Raw genomic sequence first — 24,335 nt, 5'->3', positions numbered from 1 at the left:
CCTCAGTTGCCCAGGATGGCCCCAAACTTGCAAATTTCCTACCTTAGCCTCTCAAGTCACTGGGGTTAGAGGCATGTGCTATCATGCCTAGCTATTTTACTTTTAATTTCCCAAATCAAGATTCTGAGCCCTATATTTCAAATTTAGATTGCCACACTGAACTATTTAAGAAATAAGTTTTGATGTATGACTTCATTTTATGCAGGGTAAAAAGATAACACAATAAAAAAACAGATTTTTTTTTTAAAGGCTAAATTAAAAAATTCAGTTGAGTTTAAAGATGATTAAAAAAGCTGGCTTTAGATAATGCTTACCTACAACGTAGTAGAAGTTCATATCATCTCATTTAATCCTCATACTAAATTTTTATACTGTACTTTAACTATATATAAAAATTAAGAAGTTAAAGTTGGAAGAAGTTAGGTGGTTGTCAAGCTCAATTGGCTGACTAGAAGTGATTCTGATAAAGCAGAACAAGCGTCTGAGCCCACACTTCTGGATCTAAGTTGCTATAGTGCCAGTTGCTCCATTTGGGCAAGGGAAAAATTGATAAGAATAAATGGATGCTTTAAGTTTTAAAATATGAAACTAGGTTGCTTTCAAAGGACAGTAAATTCTACAACTCAGAGCTCACACATGAAACGGAATGAGTGTCCTTGTCAATTTTCTTTTTGGGGGGGTTGCCGGGGATTGAATTCAGGGGCACTCGATCACTGAGTCACATCCTCAGTCCTATTTTTATTTTATTTAGAGCAGAGTCTCACTGAGTTGCTTAGTGCCTCGCTTTTGCTGAGACTGGCTTTGAACTCACGATCCTTCTGCTTCAAGCTCCCGAGCCGCTGGGATTATAAGCATGCACCACTGAAACCAGCTCCTCAATTTTAAATACTCCCATTGGAAAGAACTCCAGCTGGAGGACCCTGTGAATCGTCTGTTTAGGATTAAACCCAGATGAGTCATCTACTCAGTGAACTCTACTGAGTTAAGTGAAAGATCCATGCCAAGCTCCATGCTGGGCATCAGGAACAAACAGAACAATGACCTGGAGCCCACAAGATCTCTGCCCTCATGCAGCTGTCTCCCCAGCGGGAGAGAAATGTGTAGGCATGTGGTTGGAAGGTGGTGGGTTAAAACCACAGAGCACATGCATGTGAGAACCTGTGGTCTGCCTCCTAACTTGGGATGAGAGTCCTAAAAAAGGATAAAGATAAAACCAGAAACACGTGATTTTCCATCAGGCAGTCTAAGCCCATGCTTGTTACACAAGAAAGTAGGAACATTAAAAGTAATTTTCCAGACAAATTGATATTTCCAAAAAATTTTTCAAGAATCAATAGGGAAAAAATCATTATTTTATGTCCTTATTCTTACTTTATGGTTTCACTTTAAAAATTTTTTTAGTTTAGTTCTTGAGAGTACCGTCATGTTTTCATTTGTAGGGCTTCTAAAATCTGAATGTAAGATGGACTGCCAATACTTTGCCAACATCTTCATATCTCTGTATATTCCCACCTCAAAGATAAAGAAATGGAGGTCCAGAGAGTTTAAATGATGTATCCAGTGTGACACACTTATGATAAGGCCACCTATAGGATTCAAGCTCAATCTGGCTGGCTGTGGACCTTGAACTCTTCCACCTGTCTTGGCTGCTGCCCCCACCCAGGATACAAGACAACATATTGAACCAAAAGGTGGGGAAAAATAGTGCATCCCTTGGGATTTTTGTGGGATTGGAACGGTGAACCCTTCCACTCTATGGCAGAAATCTGTATTTCTGCTCTCCACCCCTTTTCCAGAGCCCAACTTTCAACCCACAAGCATTTCTTTAAAAAATAACAACCACACCTACCCCATGTTCAGCCCAAGCCCAGAGGCTTAGAGAGTGGGCAGGGCCACTCTGTACAGTTATCCAGCCAAGGGCTGTGTGGGACACGGACCCAGTTTTATCCGAGGATCCACCATGTACCCTGGTGCAGGTGTGTGTTGTATGAAAGCTGCATGCTTCTCATTTGCATGAAGGAGTGATAGGAAGGGACCTGGTATTAGGCTAGGAGTTAGCTGTCAGTCCTGTTCCTCTCTGGACTTCTAGAGCAGGGAAAGCTCCTTTCACTGGGAAATAGAAGTAAGGTCTCAGTTAAGGCTCGCGAATCCCGTGTCCTAAACTTACTGGCTCTGGGGTCCAGACATCAGTATCTCCATCCCATAGGCTTTGGGTTTCCACTTCCTTAGTTGAGGGCAAATGGAAGAAGTGCTGACCTCTGGCTACCTCATCCTGAGAAGGGGCCCAAGGAGGGTTCTCAGATATTTCATAGTACTGGTATAAAAATAAACCTTGGTGTGCTGGCACATTCCAGAGAGGAAGAAAGCGTATCTGTTTGAGAGAAAACTGACCACACAGCACATGTGAGGGAGGCAGGCTCCCACCACAGCAGAGTGCTGCCCTCCATTAGCTGGGGCCAATGGATAATGACTAGAAACTCAATGCATTCAGCCCAACTTCCTGCCAGCAAGGTGCAGGAAGTTGGGCAGATGCTGTCAATAATCTCTGACTCTCCCTGGACAGTTTCTTTCTTTCTTTTTTTTTTAAAAAAAAAATACTTAGTCTATGTAAGTGAACATGAAGCCATTAGGGGGGCATTGAAAGGCAATGTGATTGTGCCCCTGGGAATAGCCAGAATTGGGCTGAGGCATCTGGCACTTGGAGAGTTCAGCTGATCAGAGAGAGGTTATTAATATCCACCCTGGGTTGAGCACCGTCTGTATACCTATTGCGAAGAACCTGAATGCCTATTAAAGGGTTTGGAATTGATTTGATGAAGGGCAGGGAGCAGCATGGTACCATGTATATTTCAGAGCACTTGCTCTCTGAGCCTTGTGGGTCGACTCAACAGGGGCCTGAGGGCAGGCAGGGGAGCTGGTTAGCAGGGCCAATAGTCACCTGCAAAATGACAAGGCTTCCACTGGTGGAAGAGGTATAGGAGGAGATGTCTTAGAGAGAGTTCTGTTAGAGCCTGGAGCTCTGATTCTATGCCAGGCTACCTTTTGCAGGGGAATAAGAGCCAGGAACCCAGGACAATTCCCAGGTTTGGGGCTTGATGACTGGGTGTATCAGCCCCTGACTGGCTGACGGCTTAGTAGAAACCAGGAATGCAATCCTCCTTTTTTTTTTTTTTTTAATACCTACCCTTACTCTGCACCTTTTGCTTAGTACCAACCACCACTAAATACATGTGATAGTTGATAGGTTCAGAGAGACCCAAGTCTTAGTCCAGGCACAGTGAGGCTTTAGGAACACACGCTCCCTCTTTTTCACACACACAAGTAAGTGCGCATGAGAAGCACTTGTGTTTATGAAAATCTATAATAACTTGGATGAAACAATGCCATGGCAGGAAAGAGGGCTTGGCCCAAGCAGATGTAAAGAGAAGACCTTGGATCACTCTGCTGAAGAGAGGAGGGAAAAGAAGCAAGCACAGCAAGTAGGTGTGAAAATGTAAAAACACCAAAGACCCACACTCAGAACCAGCCCACAGCTAGTCTCTGAAAGAGTACTGATCCCTAGACACTAAGACCCAGTCACTATTCCAAGAAGCACATCTACATGTTAGACTGGTTTGTGTTTTCCTTGGCTTTATTTTGTACAGATATAACAGGACAGTCAGAGATGCTAAATAGGTTTTCTTCTCAGCAGTTTCACACAAATGGTCCCAGCAAGTTTCTTTGGTATGGTATGCTATCAAATGAATGCAACTGAGCAGCTTGCAAATATCCCCACTGAGCACAGAGCATTAGACAATTTTTCTACAACAAGCCTGCCTACTGCTGGCAAGGTTGAGCCTCACAAATTTAAAAGAAGGGCTGGCCTGTTCACTGCTGTGGATATCACTGCCCTCTACTGTCCACAATGAGCTTTTCTGCCCTGAAGACCTTCTGGTTTAGAAGACAGGTGCTGGTGCATTCTGATCCACATAACTTCCACAAGCTGCCAAGCAACTGTACTGAGGAAACACACAGGCACACCCCTGCACAAAATGGTTTCTGTTTTGTCCCTGCTGCCTGGCTTTCAGAAAATAAAGCAAAACCCCAGATACAACTAGTTTCAGAGGTGGGTAGTTCCTTCACTTCCAGGCCTCACTGCAGGACAGACCCCTGGGGACACCTTCTGGCTCTGCAGAAGCACTTGTCCTTGTCTCCTCTTTGTCCCTGCTGAACTTTACCTGTCATACTGTCTGTCCCTTCTCATGTTCTTCATGTTATTGAAGTCCAAGCCCTAGCCTTCCAGGGCAGGGCTCCTCCCTGAAGGCAAGAACCACAATGGTGGCACCTTGATCTTGGCTGGTGCAGGTTGTGTCCCTTCAGGAAATTTCTGCTGCATTAGTGGCAATAAAACCATATGACTTTGACAACTGAATCTTGCATAAATGCTGGAAATGAATGAATGATGAAAAATTTTAAAGTATCAAAAACTCAAAAAAAGGGGAGCTTTAGTCTGCTTTTCTGACCCAAATGTAGAAGACTCTGTTGGGTGTCCAGCCAGGGATCCAGCAGGGTGACCTGGATTTGCTGTAGAAGTAAGAGGCTTCAAAGACAGGCAGGACTTGAGTTTGGAAGAAGGGCACAGGCTGTTCAGATGACACCCTAGAAACCTAGGTAACAAAAAGCCTCAAGCCTGGTGTGCACAGGCACCATGTACTTGACTGTGGGAATAACTGGGGCAAGGACATGAGTATAGAAAGGGAGAAAAAGAGTGATAAATGGAAGAAAAGGCAGGCAGGACTGTGAGAGGAGGCAGCTCTAACCAAGAACTAGTCAATTTGGTGACTCTGAATGGGAGAGGTGCTTATCTATGTTCATGGTTTTTTGCACAGGCAGCCTCAGCCTGAAGTGACTGGAGGAAGGCCACAACAGGAGACACGAGTCTGGTATCCCACTGCCCCATATCTGGCTCCATCCAGTCAACAGGCACACCTGTTACCTCTGGCTTAGCAGCTCCTGAAAGAGAAACCCAGCTTGCCACCCTCCATACCCTATTTATCTGTTGAACAGAAGAAAAGTCATGGAACCCTGAGCCCAGTCTGACTCTTACCCCTGCTTCTCAACCTTCCCTGTTTTCATCAAGGCAAGAGCCAAACACAGGCATGGCACTAGAGGGTATTTTTATGCTCCTTGAATGAAGAACCCCCCTTTCTATGTTGGAGGAAGGAGGGAAATAAAATATCTTCAACTTGGTTGAGTTCTCCAAGCTTAACTAGATAAACTCTGATACCATTATCTCTTTTTACATACCTGAAGCTATGACTTCTTATATTTGTTCTTGAAAAACTTTTAATCAAGAAAGTCTTGACTACAACAGGAAGGTAGAAGAATCAGAGTACTCTATCAAGTAACTCAAGGGAGAAGATGTTAAGAAAGAAGAGCTGGTTAAATAGACCGCTTGGGGAGAAGAAACATGACAATGAGTTATCCTATGTGGGTCACTAGAGGATGCTGGCAACTTCAAGAATGTTGAGGCAAAATCCAGGCTGTAAGAGGTGAATGGTCAGGAGGCAACTCTGTTGGGCGCATTTAGCAAGGGCAGACAGGAGAGAGTGCCTTTGTAGACTGGCAGGACAGGGGTCCTCCATGATTAGGAAGTTGTGTGCCTGTTTGAAGGCCTTGGGAATTACCCATCCTCAGGAGGGATGGACAAGACATTTGGGCCAGGGAGAGAAAAAATATGCCAGGAGATAAAGAAAATGAAGGTTTTGGCTCTAGAAGGAAAAGGCAGAAGAAGAGGAGCAAAGGGGCCTGAGATAGACCCACTTATGAGCATGAGGAGGCACAAGTAGGGCCCTGGCCTTCCTCTTGGAAGGAGAGTCAGAACACAGGCAGGGCACTGAAGAGACAAAGAGGAGCTGAGTTCCAGTTTCTTGGAGCTGCCCCTAAATTGTCAATCTGCTTCCAGAGCTGGCAGAGTCCCTGCTGCCATTGCTGACAGCATCAGCAACAGCTGGGGCAGACACTGGTCTGTGCTGTCCCTGTGTGGCAGCCTGCTGGAGCACCTCACACATAGAGTGTCCTGCAGAACTTGCACAAAAACTCCTGGTGCTAGGGGAGTCTTTTCCCCACAGTGTAGATGAGGCCACTGAGGTTCAGAAAGGGGATGTGACTCATCTATTTGGGAAATGACATTGAAACCCAGGACATCTGCTCTCTGAGGGATCTTGCATGGACTTGTTTATTCGGCTCTGTGCCTTATACCCAGGAGCAGGGCCAAGGCTGAGGGCCACAGAGTGCTGCTGATTGAATGGGAGGCTGCTTTGTGGTCTCCAGATGGGAGCGTCCACATTCAAAGGGTTTGAGGATGCAACAAGAGACAGGGTAAGGCAACACTGAGGGTGCCATGAGGTGAGAATGACTGCAGGAGACTCAGTCCCCAGGGAGGCTGCTGAGAAAAGGCATCACCAGGTAGGTTCCAGGAGGAGGTGGGGCTGGAGAACAGACATGTTTTGAACCTCGGAAAACGAAGGACATAACTGACAACAGGGAGATATGAGGACATTCTCAGCATGCCAGCCTTGTCACACACCCAGTTAGCTGTGGCCCTCCTCATCATCTGGGCATGGCTTCCACATGCATCAGCTGAGTTAGCCTTTGCACAAATGTCATTACTGCTGTTGGTTCCTTGGCCTGGTACAGATGCTCCTGGGACATACAGTGGGTCATATCCTGATAAATCCATATGTTGAAAATATCATCAGTCAAAACTGCACTTAATAGCTCTGACCTACCAATCATTTTAGATAAATACCATGCACTGTGGAGTGATGGTTGTTCCCTTTTGTGATTGTGGGATGGGCTGGGAGCTGTGGCTGCTGCTGTTCAACATTTTGAGAAGTTCATACTGCATATGGCCAGCTGGGGAAAAGACCCAGCTTCAAAATTTAAAGCATGGTGTACACTGAACGTGTATCACTTTCATGCTATCGCAAAGTTAAACTATCATTAGTCGGAAACTATGTCCTTGAGACTAAAACCAGAGAGATGATGCAACCTGCTTATGATCATGCTCACTGTGCTGAGTGCTGAGCAGAGTCTGGCCCACAGTTCTGAGTTCAATATCATTTAGTTCTCACAGTAACTGCCCGAAGGAGGATCATCACAAATCACAGGTAAGGAAGTGAAAGTTAAGAGACAAGTGACTTGCTCAAGATCACACAGCCAGGAAGCAGCAGAGCCAAGTTCACAGCCTAGGTCTGTCTGCCAGCTTATACAGGATACTGGGGAATCCCAAAATCCAGCAGAGACACTAGGGCTTGAGGCTCTGAGAAGGAGTAGGAAGGAATGCTTTGGTGAATGGGCAGTAGTCCCCACCACAGGCCACCTGTTCCATGTCCTAGAGCTGCCAAAGGGCTCAGTCTCACTTCCTTTACCAGCAGGACCAAGAAACCAGGCATATACACCGGGCACAGCAGAGAGCAGAGGGGGAGCACCCAATAGCTCCATTCTGCTGGGTTCTGTGTTCAGAGGCAAAACAATGAGGAATGGAGACCATAGCACCTCGGCCTAAAGGAAAGGGACTGACATGGGCCACTCAGTCCTTTGGGCTCTTACAACTGAGAAGGAGGAACACAGGAGGGATATTTCCCAAGTGATAGGGGATCCATACTCTCAATTCCTTTTGTTTTCTTCTGCAGTACTGTAGATTGACCCCTAGGGTTCAGTACCACTGAGCTATATCCCCAGCTTTTTAAATTTTGAGACAGGGTCTCTCTAAGTTGCCCAGGCTGGCCTCTGGAGTAGCTGGGATTACAGGACTGCGCCACCTCCCCCAGCTCTCCCCATTCATTTTTTTGTTTTTTAGCTGTAGACAGACAGCATGCCTTTATTTTATTTGTTTATTTTTAGGTGGTGATAAGGATCGAACCCAGTGCCTCACATATTCTAGGCAAATGCTCTGCCACTGAGCTACAGACTCAGCCCAGGTGTCCCCAATCTTGTTCTTTAGCTCTGGGGGATTTCTAGCTTTAAGTACAGCCTGCAGGGGGAAAAGAATCCAAGTAAAACTTCCAGCTCTGGACCCAAGTGAAGACACGGGGAGGCCTGCAGAGAGGGAGGCTGAGTACGTACTTGACGTTGGTGTTGGTGCAGATGATGTACTCGATCTCATCAGAATAAGGGTTCTGGAATGTGAAGCTGCTGGTACGGATCAGCATCCATTCGCGGTTCTTGGTGCGGAATCGATACATGACCGACAGTACTTGGCCTTTCAGCTTAACCACCTGAGAAAACATTTGGAGACGGAAGTCAGCAGGAGGAGGGAGAAGCACCAGGCGGTGGTCACCGGGAAGGTCAGCGGGACCTCAGCGGGACCTCAGAACAGGGGCACTGTAGCCAAAAGACAGCAGGAGAGGAAGAGGAGTGGGGTAAGGGGGAAATGAGGGTGGCTGCTAGCTATTGGAACACTCTGTCTACTTTCCCTCTGAAACAGGTCATGCTGTCACCACTATGTGAGAAAATGTCTGGTGAATGCTCACTTTATATCAGAACTTTTTGCCCCCACCTGGTGCTGAGGATTAAACCCAGAGGTGCTCTACCATGGAGTTACATCCCTGGTCCTTCTTTATTTTTAGACAGGATCTTGCTAAGTTGAGGAGTCTGGACTTGAACTTGTGATACTCCTGCCTCAGGCTTCCGACTAGTTGGGATTGTAAGCATGTGCTATTGTGCCTGGCTATATCAGGATTTTTAATTTACAAATCAGATCATGAGAGCTCTGTAACACTTGAGTTTTTCTTCTTTTCTTGGCTGCGTGGGTACTCTGGGTTTGATGCTATTATCCCTTGCTGTTCATCAAGTTATTTCTTTATACCTCATGTAAAAAATTCCTAACCTCTGTTTAACATTGAAAAATGAATTCCAGAGAGTACTCTTGGAGGAGATGTTAAAAAATGATAAATTTGTAGGCATTATTTTTTTTTTTCTTTTGGTGATGTTGGGGATCAAACCCACAGCCTTGCATATGCTAGCTGGCAAACACTTTACCACTGAGCCGCATTCCAAGTCCTGTATACATTCTTTATTTGCATGTACCTATCACCACTTTTAAGTTGCAGTTAATGTTTTCCAACAGACTTTCAAATGTATTACTTCAGGTATATCCTCACAAGAGTTTAAGGAGGAGGGCTTTACTATTTACAGGTGACAATACTGAGACCCAGAGAAATGAAATAGGTTGCCCAAGATCTGACAACTTTTGGTGAAAAAGCTGGGACAGGAACCAAGATCTTATTTCCAAATCACAAGCTTCTTTTTAGTCATACATCTTGTTCTTTGCTCTGTTTTGACATACACAACCACACAAAGACATGCAGAGACCTGTGTGTGTGTGTGTGTGTGTGTGTGTGTGCGCGCGCGCGCATGCTGAAGGAAGCCTTCAGGCACAGCTCTCACACCTGAAGCATCAACAGAAGAAAGAGAAATGACAAATGACTAGTAGGTAGAAGAAGCCTGGGTGTGCTTAAACCCTCAGGACAAGATAAGACAAGCATAAGTTCTCTCCTGTGACTGGCTAGGGCTGGTAAATCTCCAGGCTTCTTGCCTGAAAGATCACAGAGTGATTGATGATAAGAATGGGGACTTGGTCCCAGGGGCCAGGGAATAAATGACTTCCCCTTTCCTAACATACACTTCATTTGTACTCTCCTCCTTTTGAGTGTCTGCCATCCCTACTAGACTGTAAACAGCATGGAGACAGTGGCATCTTGGTTATGCAAGCCTCCCTGACCCCAGCCTGGTGCCTGGCACTGAGGTAGCACTCAAGGCCACTTCCTGGACTGACTCTATGGCTCAACAGGCCTTGGAGGAAGACAGATGAAGCCTGAGGGTGTCAGACAAGGCTCCCTCGTAGGAAATCCCAAGTGATAAATAAAATGAACAGAGAGCTTGAGGAGGGTGGGAGGGCTCTCCTGCCATAGTGGGAGAGGAGGCAGAGCTAAGGATGGTGTGAACCTAGCCCACTCAGAGGCTGCTGCTGGCAGTGAGTCTGTGGCCCTAGCAGAAACTTGGCTGTCCCTCACAGGGGCCAGAGGTCAAGGCCATGTGCCCTTCAGGTTTACAGAATCCCAGGGGATTCCTTTGTGCCTGCACTGGACACAGGGGAAAGAGGCAGCCACTGTCCATGAGTTGATATCCACACCCGCTGCATTCTGGGGACACCTGTGGAGGGTATGTTCCTTCTGTGTTTCTTCTAATCAGAATGCCTGTGGAAGTGCAGAATACTTAAGCTGCATTTTACAAGCATGCAGAAGGCACATCTGCACCAAGCTGGGCCCCAGGAGCTGTGGAGAAAGGAAGAAAAAGGGAGCCGCCAGCTCTGCACCTCCTGGGGCCAAGTCACAGCTAAGCACCTTATGTGTGCTCTGTCACGTAGTCCTCACAACTGTTTTGTGTACCTGGAAAACAAACCTTGAAGCAGACAGATACACGGCCTGAGGGCTCAAGATGAAGAAGTGGCAGAGAAACGGCTCAGTCCTGAATCTACTGACCTCAATCCTCTTTCCAGGGATCCCAGTTGCCAAGGTAGAATCTCTGACCCCAAACAGCAGGCAAAATGGCAGATATCCATCACCCATAGAGTCTGCTACATACCACTGCACAAACCTAAGGTCAAATGGCATGGGGTTGGGCTGGGGTTGTGGCTAAATGGAAAATGCAGACTTAGCATGTGCAAATCTCTGAGTTCAATCCTCAGCACCACATACAAATAAATGAAATACAGATATTATGTTCATCTACAACTAAAAATACATTTTAAAAAAATGCCATGGGGATACCAGGCAGGCAAGGAAAGATGGATTGTTGCTGGGATCCAGAAGGGGTTCCTGGTGGGAGATGGGTTTACAAAGGTAGGTAGAGTGTTGGCAAGTGAAGATGCTCCAAGTGCTCTTCTGGCAGGAAGCACAGCATGAGCTGGACTACGTCTATAAGGCAGTTCAGGTGATATGGTCCAGGTCTTTGACCAGAGAGACACAACTAACCGTGCTTAATTTAGATGTGATGCTAATAATATAGGTGATTGCAAAGACCAAGCACGAAACCCAGCTTAGCATAGGTCTTCATGACCCAGCTCTGCTGTAATCATCACCATCACTATAGTGATGGAAGATGTCTCAGCAGAAAGTAGAAGGAAGGGAATGCGAGAGCCTGCCTTAAGTTTCAATGCGCTCAGCTCCTACAACTGACTCCTCAGTAAACTACCTAGAGAAGGAATCTAAGGGCACACAAAACTTTCCTGGCCCTGGACTGATGCACTATTCCCACACCAAACTCAAATTCCTTACAAACCTGATCATGTTCTAAGGGACTCTGGTTTGAGTGACTAAATACTTTTGTTTAAATCCAGAATGTAAGGCTGAGTCTTAGCTGACAGCCCCTTCTCTGCTTTTGCAAGAATAAGCCACATTTGTCCCTTGCCTTGGCTGCCAGTGGCTGGAGCCAAAAGAACACCTAGGGCCAAGGTGGGGTATGCTCCAGGATGTCCTTGTGCTGCTCAGCTGCTGCCCACTAAGCCTTGGGACCAGGCTTGGGGCTGCCAGCACCTGGGTGGTGCTTCCCTGGCCTCCCCTCCCATCTGATGAATGAGGAGCCAGGTGTGGAGTGTGGTATTGTCAGTGAATGCTTTGGAGGGAGATGGACCTGGACCTGATTTCCAGCCTGGGTCTGTTACTGCCTTACTGTGTGACCTGGAGCAGGCAACCAAACTTCTCTGAGTCCTGGTATCTATTGGGAAAAAGCAGGAATGACAACACATACTGTGTAAGGTTGATGATTATATAAGACAATGGATGAAGGAGGGTCTGGCTTATTCCTGGGCACAGAGCAGAGGCTCCATTACTGTTAGTGATGAAACCATTTCCATACACCAAAGAGAATGAAGCCAACCCAACTCACACCTGATGATACTAGGTGATGCAGCTTATCATCACCACACATACTGAGCAAACATACGGCATAAAAAGACACACACTCCTAATGTTTAATCATTCTAATTTCACATTTTTCTAAAACAAAAGCTACCTGCTCTGGTTCTGATCCACTTAGGCTGTTTTAAGCTACCCTCTACTGAACTCTACACTTAGTGAGGGAGATAATGATGAAAAGCACAAATATGGAGTCTGTCCACAGAGAAGTTAGGTTTTATTTTATTTATTTACAAATTTTTATTCTGAGAAATCTTTCTGTCATCATAGGTCTTTTTATTTTATTTTATTTTTTAAATTTTTTTTAATATTTATTTTTTAGTTCTCGGCGGACACAACATCTTTGTTTGTATGTGGTGCTGAGGATCGAACCCGGGCCTCACGCATGCCAGGCGAGCACGCTACCGCTTGAGCCACATCCCCAGCCCCGAGAAGTTAGGTTTTAATAAAGAAGAGGGAAAAAGATCAGGCATGTTGGTGCATGCCTATAACTCTAGCAACATGGGAAGCTGAGGCAGGAGGATCTCAAGTTGGAGCCAGCCCCAGCAACTTAATGAGACCCTGTCTCAAAGTGAAAAAAAAAAAAAGGTTGGAAAGGTAGCTTACTAGTAAAGTGCCCCTAGTTTCAATCTGTAGTACTAAAAAATAAATAAAATAAAATAAAACAAAAATGGCTGAGGATGTAGCTCAGTAGTTAAAGTACCCCTGAGTTCAATCCCCAGTACTGCAAAACAACAACCAACCAACTAACTCCCAAACCAACCAATGGACAAATAAATAAAACTGGACATCCAGGATGTCCTTGTGCTGCTCAGCTGCTGCCCACATATAAGACAATGTGAACTAGACAAGGGGCTGAGCTGGCTGGGGCCTCTTTCTTAGCTACAGTAGTTCACTTATCATGTCTCTGAGATAAACTAAAACCTAAAGGATAAAATGTCAGTCATGTAAAAAGTGAGGGAAAAGCATTCCCATCAGGGTATGGACATGAGCAAAGACCTTGTGGTGGGAAAGAAACCATGTTCAAGGAACTAGCCAGTGTGACTGAAGAGCAGTTTCTTTAAGGAAAGGACAAGGCTCATGCAGAAACTTGTGAAACTGTGGCAAGAAACTTGGATTTGATTCTAGATAACCTGAAAAACTATTGGCAGATTTTAAATAAAATGTGACAAACCTAGCTTATGTTTTCATAATGGCTTGAAGTGAAACAAGAGTAAAGGTAGAGAGACCATGGAGGGAATTATTGCAGTAGTCAAAATGGGAGATGGGGATGGCCTCGTTGAGGGGAGTGGGAGCAAAGGAGGCATGGACTGTAGGTGTCTTTTGGAGGAGTCCCAGAGGACCTGCTGAGGGGCTGGGTGTACAGAGAGAGAAAGGGAAGAGTGAGGGGCTTGATTTCTGGCCTGAGCAGCCAGGTGAGCATGCTGGGAGGGAGGATGAAGGCTGAGAGAAGAGCTCTGTCTCTGAAGGTTACTGGACATTTGGGTGGATGTGAAACAGCTACCTGGATAGAAGCAGATGTGGAGCCAGAAGGACAGGCTGGGCTGGAGTTTTCTTTTTTGGAACTAGGGATGTGGACGTGGGGGCCCTTGACCACTGAACTATATCCCTAGCCCTTTTAATTTTTCATTTTGAGGCAGGGTCTCACTAAGTTTCGAGGTTGGATTCCGTGATCCTCCCGCCTCAGCCTTCTGAGTTGCTGGGGTTACAGGCATGTATCACTGCACCTGGCTGGGCTGGAGTTTTCTACTAGATATCACCTAGGGAGATAGCACAGAATGAAAAGAAGAGAAGGCAGCAAGAACGGGGTCCTTGCCATCATGGCTTGAAGAAGAATGTACTGGAGGGGGAGCCCACAAAGGAGGCTGAGAAGTGGAAAGAAAACCAGGAGTGGGTGATATTCCAGAAGGAATGAGCAGAGTGTGGAGTAGGAGCTTTGCCCACACATGGGACATAAATCTTTGTGCAGACATGGCAGTGCCTTCAATGGGCTTGGCTGCCAGAAAGGCTCCATCTAAAACACTTGCAAAGAAGAATGTCAAGTGTGTACGCCTTCAGATGAATGACAGGCTATTATTACTCTCTCTTGAAAAGAAACTCAAAGGCTTCTTTCTTGTAATGTTGTCTGCTTTCTTGTAATGTTCTCTTCTTTCCCAGGGCTGAGAGGGGGACTTTAGTGCTCTGCAGAGAGAGAGAGAGTGTATCCTCTGTCACCACAGCTGAGCCAGCTCAGCAGGTGACAGATCCTTACTTTGAGTCAGTTTTCTTTCATTGACTGTGTGATACTTGGCACTTTTCAGCACTGGGCCCTACTAAATTCACCTGGAACAGCAAGATGTCAGCTCCTACCTTTTACAACTCCCGTGAAGATTCCATAAGATAGCATATGTGCCCAGTGCATGGTAGGCATTCAGGAAACAGTAGCTAACAGTAGTGATGCACATGATACTGTTATTAGGGTGGCTTCCCTGTCAGGCTCCCAGTAATCCTAAGTCCCTCCCTCTCCTTCACCATCTCCAGCTGAAGTATCACTACCAATGAAACTGTCTCAAGTTTGTTTCCCATGGTTCCTGCCCAACTTTTGGCCTCATTAACTCTTGCCCAGGAAATTAATTTTTTCCCCTATTTTATTGATGCATTATAAGTATTTATAATAGTGGAATTCATTATGCCATATCATACATGACATAACATTTGATAATTTGATCAGTCTTGTTCCCCAGTCCTTTCCCTTTCCCTCCTTGCCTTCCTCTCCCTGATCTGTTTTCTCTACAGAAATCCCTTCTACTATTATTATTATTATTATTATTATTTTTTTGTTAGTGTGGACTCATTGTTACCACAGGAATTTACAAAGCTCCTGAGTTATCTTTGTTTCCAGTTATTTTCCACATCTGCATACCTGGATCACCAAAGTGTTTTTTTCAAAACATTGCTCTGCTTAAAATCCTCAAAGGAATCTTCACTTACCCTTAGGTGACTGAGGAGATAATCTAAATGCCTTAGCATGGCATGCATAAGAGGCCCTAAAAATTTAGCTGTGCCAGGCTCCTTCTCAATCACTTCCCACCACATCATCCCTCCTAGTCATCCAGCTGCAGAACTGCTGAGGATCCTCCTGCTAGGCCACATTCTTCTGCATCTCTGGTACTACCCTGCCCCCAGAACCCCCAGTTCAGGGAGTTCTCTCATTTCTCCCATGCTCACCCTTGACGACTCATTCCAATTGTCCCCTTCTTTGGGATACTCTTCCTGCCTCTTGCCCACACAGCTGACCTCAGCATCTTGTGCTGTATGGCATTTTCTCCATGTCACTTTAGAGTTCTTCTCCCATCACCCTCTAGTGACTTCCTCATGTTTCTGTCTTCTCTGCTGGATAGTGAGCTGCTTCCCAGCAGGCCCCTGACTGATGCTTTGGTTAGGAAATTGCTGCCTGCCAAGCACATAGCAGGACTAGTCTCCTACCAGTCATACCCACATGCACCTAGGTTACCCAGGATCAGCTGGGAACAAGAATGGGCAGCACCTGCTGGAAGCTCTCACGCAAATGGCTCTGATCCTCAGGGTGGCAGAACTCCAAAATGTCCTTTCCCAGAAGATCCTAAATGAAAGAGAAAAGCTTTAACAGCCCCAAATTCCATTTTTAATTATTTATAACTATTAGTCAAGAGTGTTCATTTATGTCTTCTTTAACTCATCTCTTCAGCCTGCACCACCACAGATTGAAAAAAAGAAAAGCGGATGCCAATTTTTCCTGGAGCCATAGAGGGTCTGGCTTCCTTGTATTCATTCTAAATTCCTCCATACCAATTTCTAATTTTGCTAAGTCACTAGATCAGCAGCTTCAGAATGCAATTTTATTTTTGTTTGCTTTGGAGATGCAAGCTATAATCAACATATTTTAATAAACATTGAAAGAAAGCAAAAGGCTAGCAGATGGACGGATGTGTTGCCTAAGAAAACTGAAACTGTTTAAATGTGGAAACTGTAGTTGCCTTGTGGCTGAAGAAATGAGGTTATCATAAAATAACTGTGGTTGTTAAAAGTCTGTTTACTGTCCACCTTCTCTATGGTCTATGGTTTGCTCAAAGGACCCAGCTTTAACCCAAAACAAAAGTACATTTCACAACGACACAGAGCAGAATAAGATAAACCATCAAAGGCCAACTTCAAATGTGTTCTGGAAAGTGGTCCAGTTGGAAGCATCTTAAATAGCAAAGGATGTAAACTAACTCATTGATCAGAACCCACATGGGCACACACTGCCAAGAGTGAGCTGACACCAACAACGCAGCAAGTTTTATCTTTGTGCTCAGGAACAAACAGATGCTCACAGGAGGTGCTGGAGGATTAATGGATCTGGATAGAAATGTGCTGCCATCAGTGCATTTGCAAACAGATCACGTTTCCTTTTTATTCCATCCAAGAGTCTCCAGGTTTGTATAAACCTAGACATGTAGAATTATGCAAAGCTTCTAATATTTCTGATGGGAACTCCTTCTAGTTCTAAGATACATATGTAGGGCTAAGAAAGTAGCTTAGTAGAAGAACACTTGCCTAGCATGCGTGAAGCCCTGGGTTAATTCCCAGCACCTCCAAAAGATCAATAAAATATCCATGTCATTAATAGTCTATCAATATTTCCAAAGTATTTTCCTCAGAACAGCATCTTTTTCTTTTGTTTTTAAATTTTTTTTTCTGTTTTGAAAGAAATTAAAATCTACAGAAAAGTTAAAAGGATAGTAAAACACGTATCTTTTATACAGATTTGAGAACTGCCCATATCTTGCCACTCTTGCATTTATTTTTCTTCACATATGTATCTATATGTATATGTGCATATGTATCCATATACACATAGCTTATAATTTCTTCCTGAACCACTTGATGGGAAGTTGTAGAAATCATGCATGACACTTCTCCCCAAAGTATTTTTTAATATATAATACACACACACACATATACATATATATATTTTTAGTTGTAGATGGATATAATTCCTTTGTTTTGTTTATTTATGTTTATGTGGTGTTGAGGATTGAACCCAATGCCTCATACATGCAAGGCAAGCGTTCTACCACTTAGTTACAACCCCAGCCCCTCCCGAAAGTATTTTTAGCATGTCTCATAGAAATCACATCCTAAAATCACATCCAAAAAAAAAAAAAAATCACATCCAAAACCACAAGGCGCCATACTATTAACTTAAAACCAATAATTGTTCAATAAGATCACTCAATAATCTGTATGTGTTAATATTTACATTGTCTCCCATGTATCTATTCTAGCTGGATGTCTTCAGGCCTAGGACACAGTTCAGGCTTTCACATTGTATTTAGCCATTTTATTTCTCTGGTCTTGACCTGGGACAACCACTCTTGCCTTGTGTTTCTCATGCCACTGGCTGAACCACATCCCCTGTCCTTTTTATTATTTTGAGACAGGATCTCACTAAGTTGCTTAGAACTTTGCTAAGTTGCTGAGGCTGGCCTTGAGCTTGAGATCCTCCTGTCTTGGCCCCTGAGTTGCTGGCACTATATCTGTGTGCCATTGTACCAGGTTGCCATTGACTTTTACACAAAGAATCTGGAACAAAGACCTGAAAGTGTGGCCCATGCAAAATAGGCTTCTGAGAGGAATTAGGAAAAATGAGGTAGGCATCTTTACAAGATTCTCTCATGCTAATAAATTTTGTAAAGTTATCTTAACTCTAGTTTGTGAAAAACCAGCTTGAGAATCAGAAACTGCACAAGCTAGGGAAAAGTTTACGATGGACTTTTTCTTTTGTGTGGTGTTGGGATTAAATTCAGGGCCTTGTATATGCTAAGCAAGCACACTACTGCTGAGTGAATTTTCTTGTTTGGAAGGATATCACCTAATCTGGGCAAGGCACCTAGATTTATTGGTGTTTCTCTGCAATATCATTATGCTGTATCTCAAACAAATGGGACATATGTGTTAAGGAAAGTTAAATCTCTAGCCAACTGCCCAATGAGCTCGAAACTACCTACTTACCTGGGGTTGGTAGCCAATCACACTGATGCATCTTGGATCCACAAATGTGATGATTCCGTCAGAGTTATGGCGAGATAAGAACTCTGTGGGCACTGACATCCCATTCATGTCCATGCACACGGGAGAGCTGGTCACCTGCAATGGGAAAATCCACAGCTTAGATGCTACTGATGGAGACGGTGATAGAGAATGGGAATCTAACATCACACATTCTTTCATGTGACTGGTGCAATGAATGTAAAGTGTTCAGAGAGGCCAGGTTATGCCTTTAACTAAACAGTAACTAACAATGGGCCTCTTTCTTTACATTTCTGAGTTTATGTTTCCTGATTAGCCAATGGGAATAATGAAACCCATAACCTCATAGGTTGAGACACTGCAGGTTAAGCCTTGGCACAAAGTTGTTGCTAAATAAACATTAATACACCTTCCTTCTCCTGTCTTCCCTTCACTGAAAATGGCAAATGAGCCTAAGTAACTGGTTAAAATATTTGGAAAGTGTATGTTTGTGGACTGAATTTGCCCAAATATTCTTTCTTTACTAATCAATTAGGATTGCCCATGGTCTGTCACATTGTATGAAACTGCTTATTTATTTGTCTGAAAACACTCAGACCTAGGAAACCAGGGACACGAAGGGTTACTTTGCCCATGTCTATCATGTGTCCTCTCAATAGGATAGGAAGACCCTAATTATCACAAAGATATGAACAATCCAGTTGACTGAGTAGTTTACTCTGTGTCAGGCACTGAGCACATCTGACTCTCACAAGATAAAAAGGCATTCCCTGCCCCAGAGGATCTCACAGGGGACGATCTCATGTTCAGCTAACCATCACACACTTGGTTAACAAAGCCATCCTGCACTCAGCTAACAGTAGCACAAGGGACAGCAAAGAGATGATGGCTAACGTGGGAACCCAGTGCTAGAGAGAAGGAGGAGGGAATGATTAATTTTGACTATGGAGATGGGGAATCATTTTAGTTGGGTTTTGGAGGATAAATTGATAGGAAGTACCCAGGAAGAAAGAGATTTTTGAAAGAAAAAAGGGAACAAGGAAATCCCAGGCAGAAGAAACAGGCTGTGAACACCAATAGAGGTGGGAAATCACATGATGGGTTCACAGAGAAGGGGAATAGGATGTGGTGAGAGAGGACAAAGGGAAGGAGATGAGGTTGGAATAAGGAGTTTGGACTTCATTACTTGGCTCCAGGAAAAACACTGAAATGGTTAATCAGGGATGTGCTGTAGGCAGATCTAGACTCTGTTAGGGGAATGGGATGATATAACCCTCACCCAACAAGACCTCTGCTGTTTACAGTTCATAGTCCCTTTCTTTCCCCCGAGATTTGGCCTTGTTCTTGTCCCAGAGTGAGACACAAAAGTCAACAAACACTGGGTACAGAGGAGAACAGGTATCCAAGCTCACAATTTCTTGTTCTTTGCACTAAGCTCTCCTTTGAGATGAAAACAGCTCTGATTATTTTCTTACCTGGAGTCTCCCAATTGCCACAAGGCAGTATTTACTGCCTTGTCCCACATCAGCATCTTCTTCAGGTATTGTCATTCCTGAAATGAGAAATGCCAGCATCCTCAACATGCCCAGGGGAAATGGAAAAGGGGGATTTCACCTATGCAATCAAAAGTAAAGATCTGCTGCTGGCCACTCAGGGTTGGGAAACTACCTAATGAACTAATAGTCCCTTGCTCGTTTCCTGCTCATCTCTCTGCCAGATATCTTTTGATAATTTCATGGTCCATTATCATCTCCATCTGTGGATGATGCAGAAAATATTAAGGAAGATGAAATGCAGATTGTTCATCTAAATATATTTGCACAATTTGGCTAAAACATTTACTTAAGGAATTTTAAGATGCTTAAATGGGTCTTCCAGGTCATGTAAATATTTCAACCCTCTGTTGACAAAGAATTAAAGAAAAACCAAAAACAAATAAAAATTACTGAAGGTGAAGTTTCTAAAGGCAAAAGAATACAGCTAGTGTTTCCCTTAAGGTCTAGGAAGAAAAATTAGTGATGTTTATGCTGATTAAGCACAGAAAACCAGTGTTAAGGGGAGAAGCTGGTTAAAACAATCTTCATTATTCACTCTTCAGAAAAGGATCCTCTGTTTGGTCCAGGAAGGGTCTGGTCTCCAAGGCCCCTTGTAATACAAGGTTCTTGAACATCTGCAGCTGATTAGAACTACTGGAGAGAAAAAGCATTCCATTTTCATACCTCCTGGGCAAGTGGTGTTAAATAGAAAAGTTCCTTTAATACTGCCTAACACTTAGCATTAAATATTTCCACACTAGATCAGACCTGAGGCTCATGGTGTAATAGTGACACAAGTACAGTAGCAGTTCACCATGCAGACTTTGAAGGGAATGTTAAATATCACCGTGGTTCTGAGAGCCAGAGAAATGTGACTCTCTGCCTCCTTCCACTGCATACCCCCCTCTTCTTTCCATCCCCCAGAGCAGGCCACTGATCTCTTTAGTTTCTGGTTTATTCTGGCTGTATTTCTTTTGTACAAATGAGCACAGTGATGTCTACTTTCTCATATCTCCTTCCTTCTTCTATGAAGAAGCGTGTACAATACATATTCTTTTGGGCTTTGATTTTTGAATTTAACAGTATGTCCTGGAATTCCTCCACACTTATTCATAGAGCTGGCTCTTCCTCAATTCTTTTTCAGAACTTCCCAGTGGTTGGTTGTGTGTTGATATTCCATGTTTATTCAATCACATTCTTCTATGTATGAAGATTCAGGTGTTCCCAATATTTTGTGATTAGAAACAATGCCACAATGGATAACCTTGTGCATACATTTTTTTTTTTTTTTGATCACTGGAGTTGTGTCTTCAGGGTGGATCCCTAGAAGTGGGATTACTGGGTCAAAAATGAATACAGATGTAGTTTTGTTTTGCCAAATTTCCCTCTAGAAGGGTAGCATTAATTTGCATTCCCACCAGCAAGGCACGACAGGGCTGTTTCTCTGTAATTCTGACCAACAGAATGAGCTGTCACATTATTTAATTTTTGTCTCTGTGACAGATGAGAAATAATGACACCTTAATGTTGTCTTAATTTGCATTTCTCGAATTATAGGTGCATTTGAACATTATTTTTTGTTTGAGGACCACTTTTATATCTTGCTTTATATTGAACTATGTGCTTGTGTTTCCCATTTTTCTATTGGGATTTTGGTCATCGATCAATTTCTTAAAGTGTTTTTATCAGAACATTACAGTTACATAATAGTGGGGCTCATTTTGACATAATCATACATAAATGGCATATAATTTTCTGCACCCAGTGCTGCTTCTTTTCTTCCCCTCTAACCTCCCCCTATTCCCTTTTTTTCTACTTTACTGATATTCCTTTTATTTGTATTTAAAATGGATGTTTTACAGGTATTTATAAAGGCAGAATTCATTTGTATATTCATATATGTACATAGCATAATTTGGTCTATCAATTTTTGAGAGTTCTATCTATATTAGGGTTATTAGGCCTTTATGGTGTTGTGAATATGTTCGTTTAGGTACGTCTCTGTCTTTTGACTTTTAGGATGAGCTAAGCTTTTAAGATTTTTATGTAGTCAGATTTACCAAGCTTTTTTTTTTTTTTTTTTAATGTCTGGAGTCTGAGCCACAGTTAGCCATTTCCCACTCAGAGATTACAGAGAAACTCACCTTTGTTTTTCCCCTGACACTTTCACGGTTTCATTTTTTGCACTTAGATCCTTAATTCAGTTGGAGTTATTCTTGTATAGGATGTGAGATATGAATCTCATTTTAATTTTTTCTAATTGGGCTCTTCAGTTGATCTGCTGATATTTGTTTAAAATGTAGTGATCTGAAGTGCCACCTTTACCACCTAATGAATTTCCTTTTGTTTGCTCATTTTGGACCTTCCCTGCTGTTCTGTTGATCACTTAGCTCCCCCAGCCCAGTGCCACACCATGTTAATTAAAGCCTTTCCTCTATGATTTAATGTCTGATGGCATTTCCTTGGTAATTCTTTTTGAGTGTTTTATTGGCTTTTTTTTGGGGGGGGGGTTGTGCCAGGGATTAAACTCAGGGGCACTCAAACACTGAGCCACATCCAAAGCACATTTTTGTGTTTTATTTATAGATAGGGTCTCACTGAGTTGCTTAGCACCTCGCTGCTGCTGAAGCTGGCTTTGAACACACCATCCTCCTGCTTCAGCCTCTGGAGCTACTGGGATTACAGGTGTGTGCCACCAAGCCTGGCTTGGCTATTCTTGAAGCCAAGAATACTATTATCAGTGTCAACTTATCTAACTCCATAAAACAGCTTGATGGTATTTTTATTAGGTTTGTATTAAAATTGTAAATTAACTTCAGGAGAATTGACATCTTTATAATGTTGTTGACCTAATGGGGCACAGAGAATGTTTTTCTCATTTGTTAAAACCTACTTTTGTGTCTTTCAGGAGCATTTAAAATTTTTTTCTCATATAAACTTATACTTTTACATTAATTAAAATTCTTCCTAAGTATCTGAATCTTCATTGTTGGTATTATAAATGGGGTTTTCTCCAGTATTATATCATCTATTTATTCACACATATGCAGATTATTGATTTCTTTATATTAACACATTGTGCCACACCACTTAATTATTTTATTGCTTCAGTTAGCTTTATCATTGATTTACTGGGCTTTTGCAGCTATATTCTCTGATAATCTGAAAAGAAAGGACAGTTTTCTTTCTTTTTTACATATTCATTTGCCTCTAAGCTTCCTTATTTAATTGTGTGACTAACACTGCTGTTACAGTGTGGTGCAATTGTAGAGGTAGCAAGTATTTCTGCCTTGCTTCTGGTCTTAGCAGAAATGACTTCAGTGTTTCTCTATTAAATAAATACTGTCTATGGACTCAGATAACTCTTACTCAGTTAAGAAATTATCTCTCAATTATTGATTAACATTTTTACAAATCTCTTTAATGCCTCTCTTAACAGTAGACAAAAGGATTTTAAAATCTGCCCTCAATGTGTTAGAAAAGGCTGCTTTATTTGAAGTATGTGAAGAAAATAACAGCCTCACAGATCAGTAGTTGGAAAAGGGAGACACTTTTTCAGAATATTGTGGATATTCTTCTTTGATGTTTTCCTAAATCTTGGCAGATCTTAATTGCAAAAGGGGACAAAGCAACATAAATTCCAAAACTATATTAATTAATTTTTCATACAGTTTTATAAAATAGACTGGCTTAACTCATGGATCTTCCCCCACATGATTGTATACACCATGTACTGGTCATTTAGAAAATATTGATTTATTACATTATACAACATAAAAAAAATCCCACTTGTTCATATCACCATCGATCTCCTCAGAAACATCTCTAGATGTTGATCAAGATAAGACTGGTGAACATGTTTTTAAAATTTGAATTTTCATTATAAAAACTTGCATTCTACCATACTGTCAATTGTTTCCTCTGAACTGATAGGCTCATTTTATTTGTTCTTTTTTTTTTTTTTTTAGGAGATAAATGCCAAATACACAAGTTTGATTGCTGATATTCTGTCATTGTTTCAAGTAAAAATTGTTGTTTCATGGAAAAGGCAGCTGGCTCAGTTCATAGCCAAACAACTGCATATGTGCTGCTTCACACCTTGGTCATGATCTGGCATGCAGAAAAGTTGCTTATGCATACTTTCCATTACAGAATTTAATATAATTCATAATTCTTACTGTTTCATCAAGGGCATTCTAAAGTGAAACCAGTTCTCATTGCTCACTTAATCTCTATTTTCCACATTTGATTACTTTTCTTTATTCTTTTTTCTTCCCTCTTTCCCCATAATTCTCCTTCCTTCTGTACTAGTTTTCTAGTTGTAACAAAGTACCACAGATAGTTGGCTTAAACAACATAAATGTATTGTCTCACAGTTCTGGATGCCAGAAGTCTGAGGCCAAAGTATCAACATGGTTTGTTCCTTCTGTGGGCACTGAGGGAGCATCTGCTCCATACCCCTCACCAGACTGTGATTTCCTGGTAATTTTTGGTGTTCTTTGGCTTGTCACTGCATCTCACTGTCTCTGCCTTCACCTTCAAAAGGTGTTCTCCCTTTGTGTCAAGTCTGTGTCCAAATTTCCTTTCATAAGAACATCGGTCATATGAGCATTTTCCAATATGACCAATTATAGATGCAAATATCCTATTTCCAAATAACGTCACACTTTGAAGTCCCAGGGGTTGGGAATTTTTGGAGGGACACAATTCAATTCCTAAGAGCTTCTGTGAATATTTTTTGTTTAGTGCTTTTCCTCTACCATGTCAGGTGTGATTCAAAAAGGACATGAACTGAGAGTATCCTTCT

General features: G+C 42.8%; 1 protein-coding gene across 11 annotated transcripts in view; it reads right to left on the bottom strand.

Annotated features, from left to right (window-relative positions):
• The window catches only part of Arnt2 (aryl hydrocarbon receptor nuclear translocator 2), a 174,463-nt gene that overhangs the window by 26,319 nt on the left and 123,809 nt on the right, over positions 1-24,335 (bottom strand). For all 11 annotated transcript variants that reach the window (XM_048790158.1, XM_048790159.1, XM_048790157.1 and 8 more), the window contains exons 9-12: positions 19,469-19,545; positions 17,976-18,110; positions 15,487-15,561; positions 8,110-8,261 (exon numbers count right to left, since the gene is read on the bottom strand). In XM_048790158.1, coding sequence (XP_048646115.1) covers positions 8,110-8,261; positions 15,487-15,561; positions 17,976-18,110; positions 19,469-19,545 — 439 coding nt within the window. The remainder of the gene's footprint in view (positions 1-8,109; positions 8,262-15,486; positions 15,562-17,975; positions 18,111-19,468; positions 19,546-24,335) is intronic.

The sequence above is a fragment of the Marmota marmota genome, unplaced genomic scaffold, assembly GCF_001458135.2.
Source record: "Marmota marmota marmota unplaced genomic scaffold, marMar, whole genome shotgun sequence".
NCBI lineage: Eukaryota > Metazoa > Chordata > Mammalia > Rodentia > Sciuridae > Marmota > Marmota marmota.
Note: the sequence above shows the minus strand (reverse complement) of the source record. Positions and strands in the feature narration are given on the sequence as shown.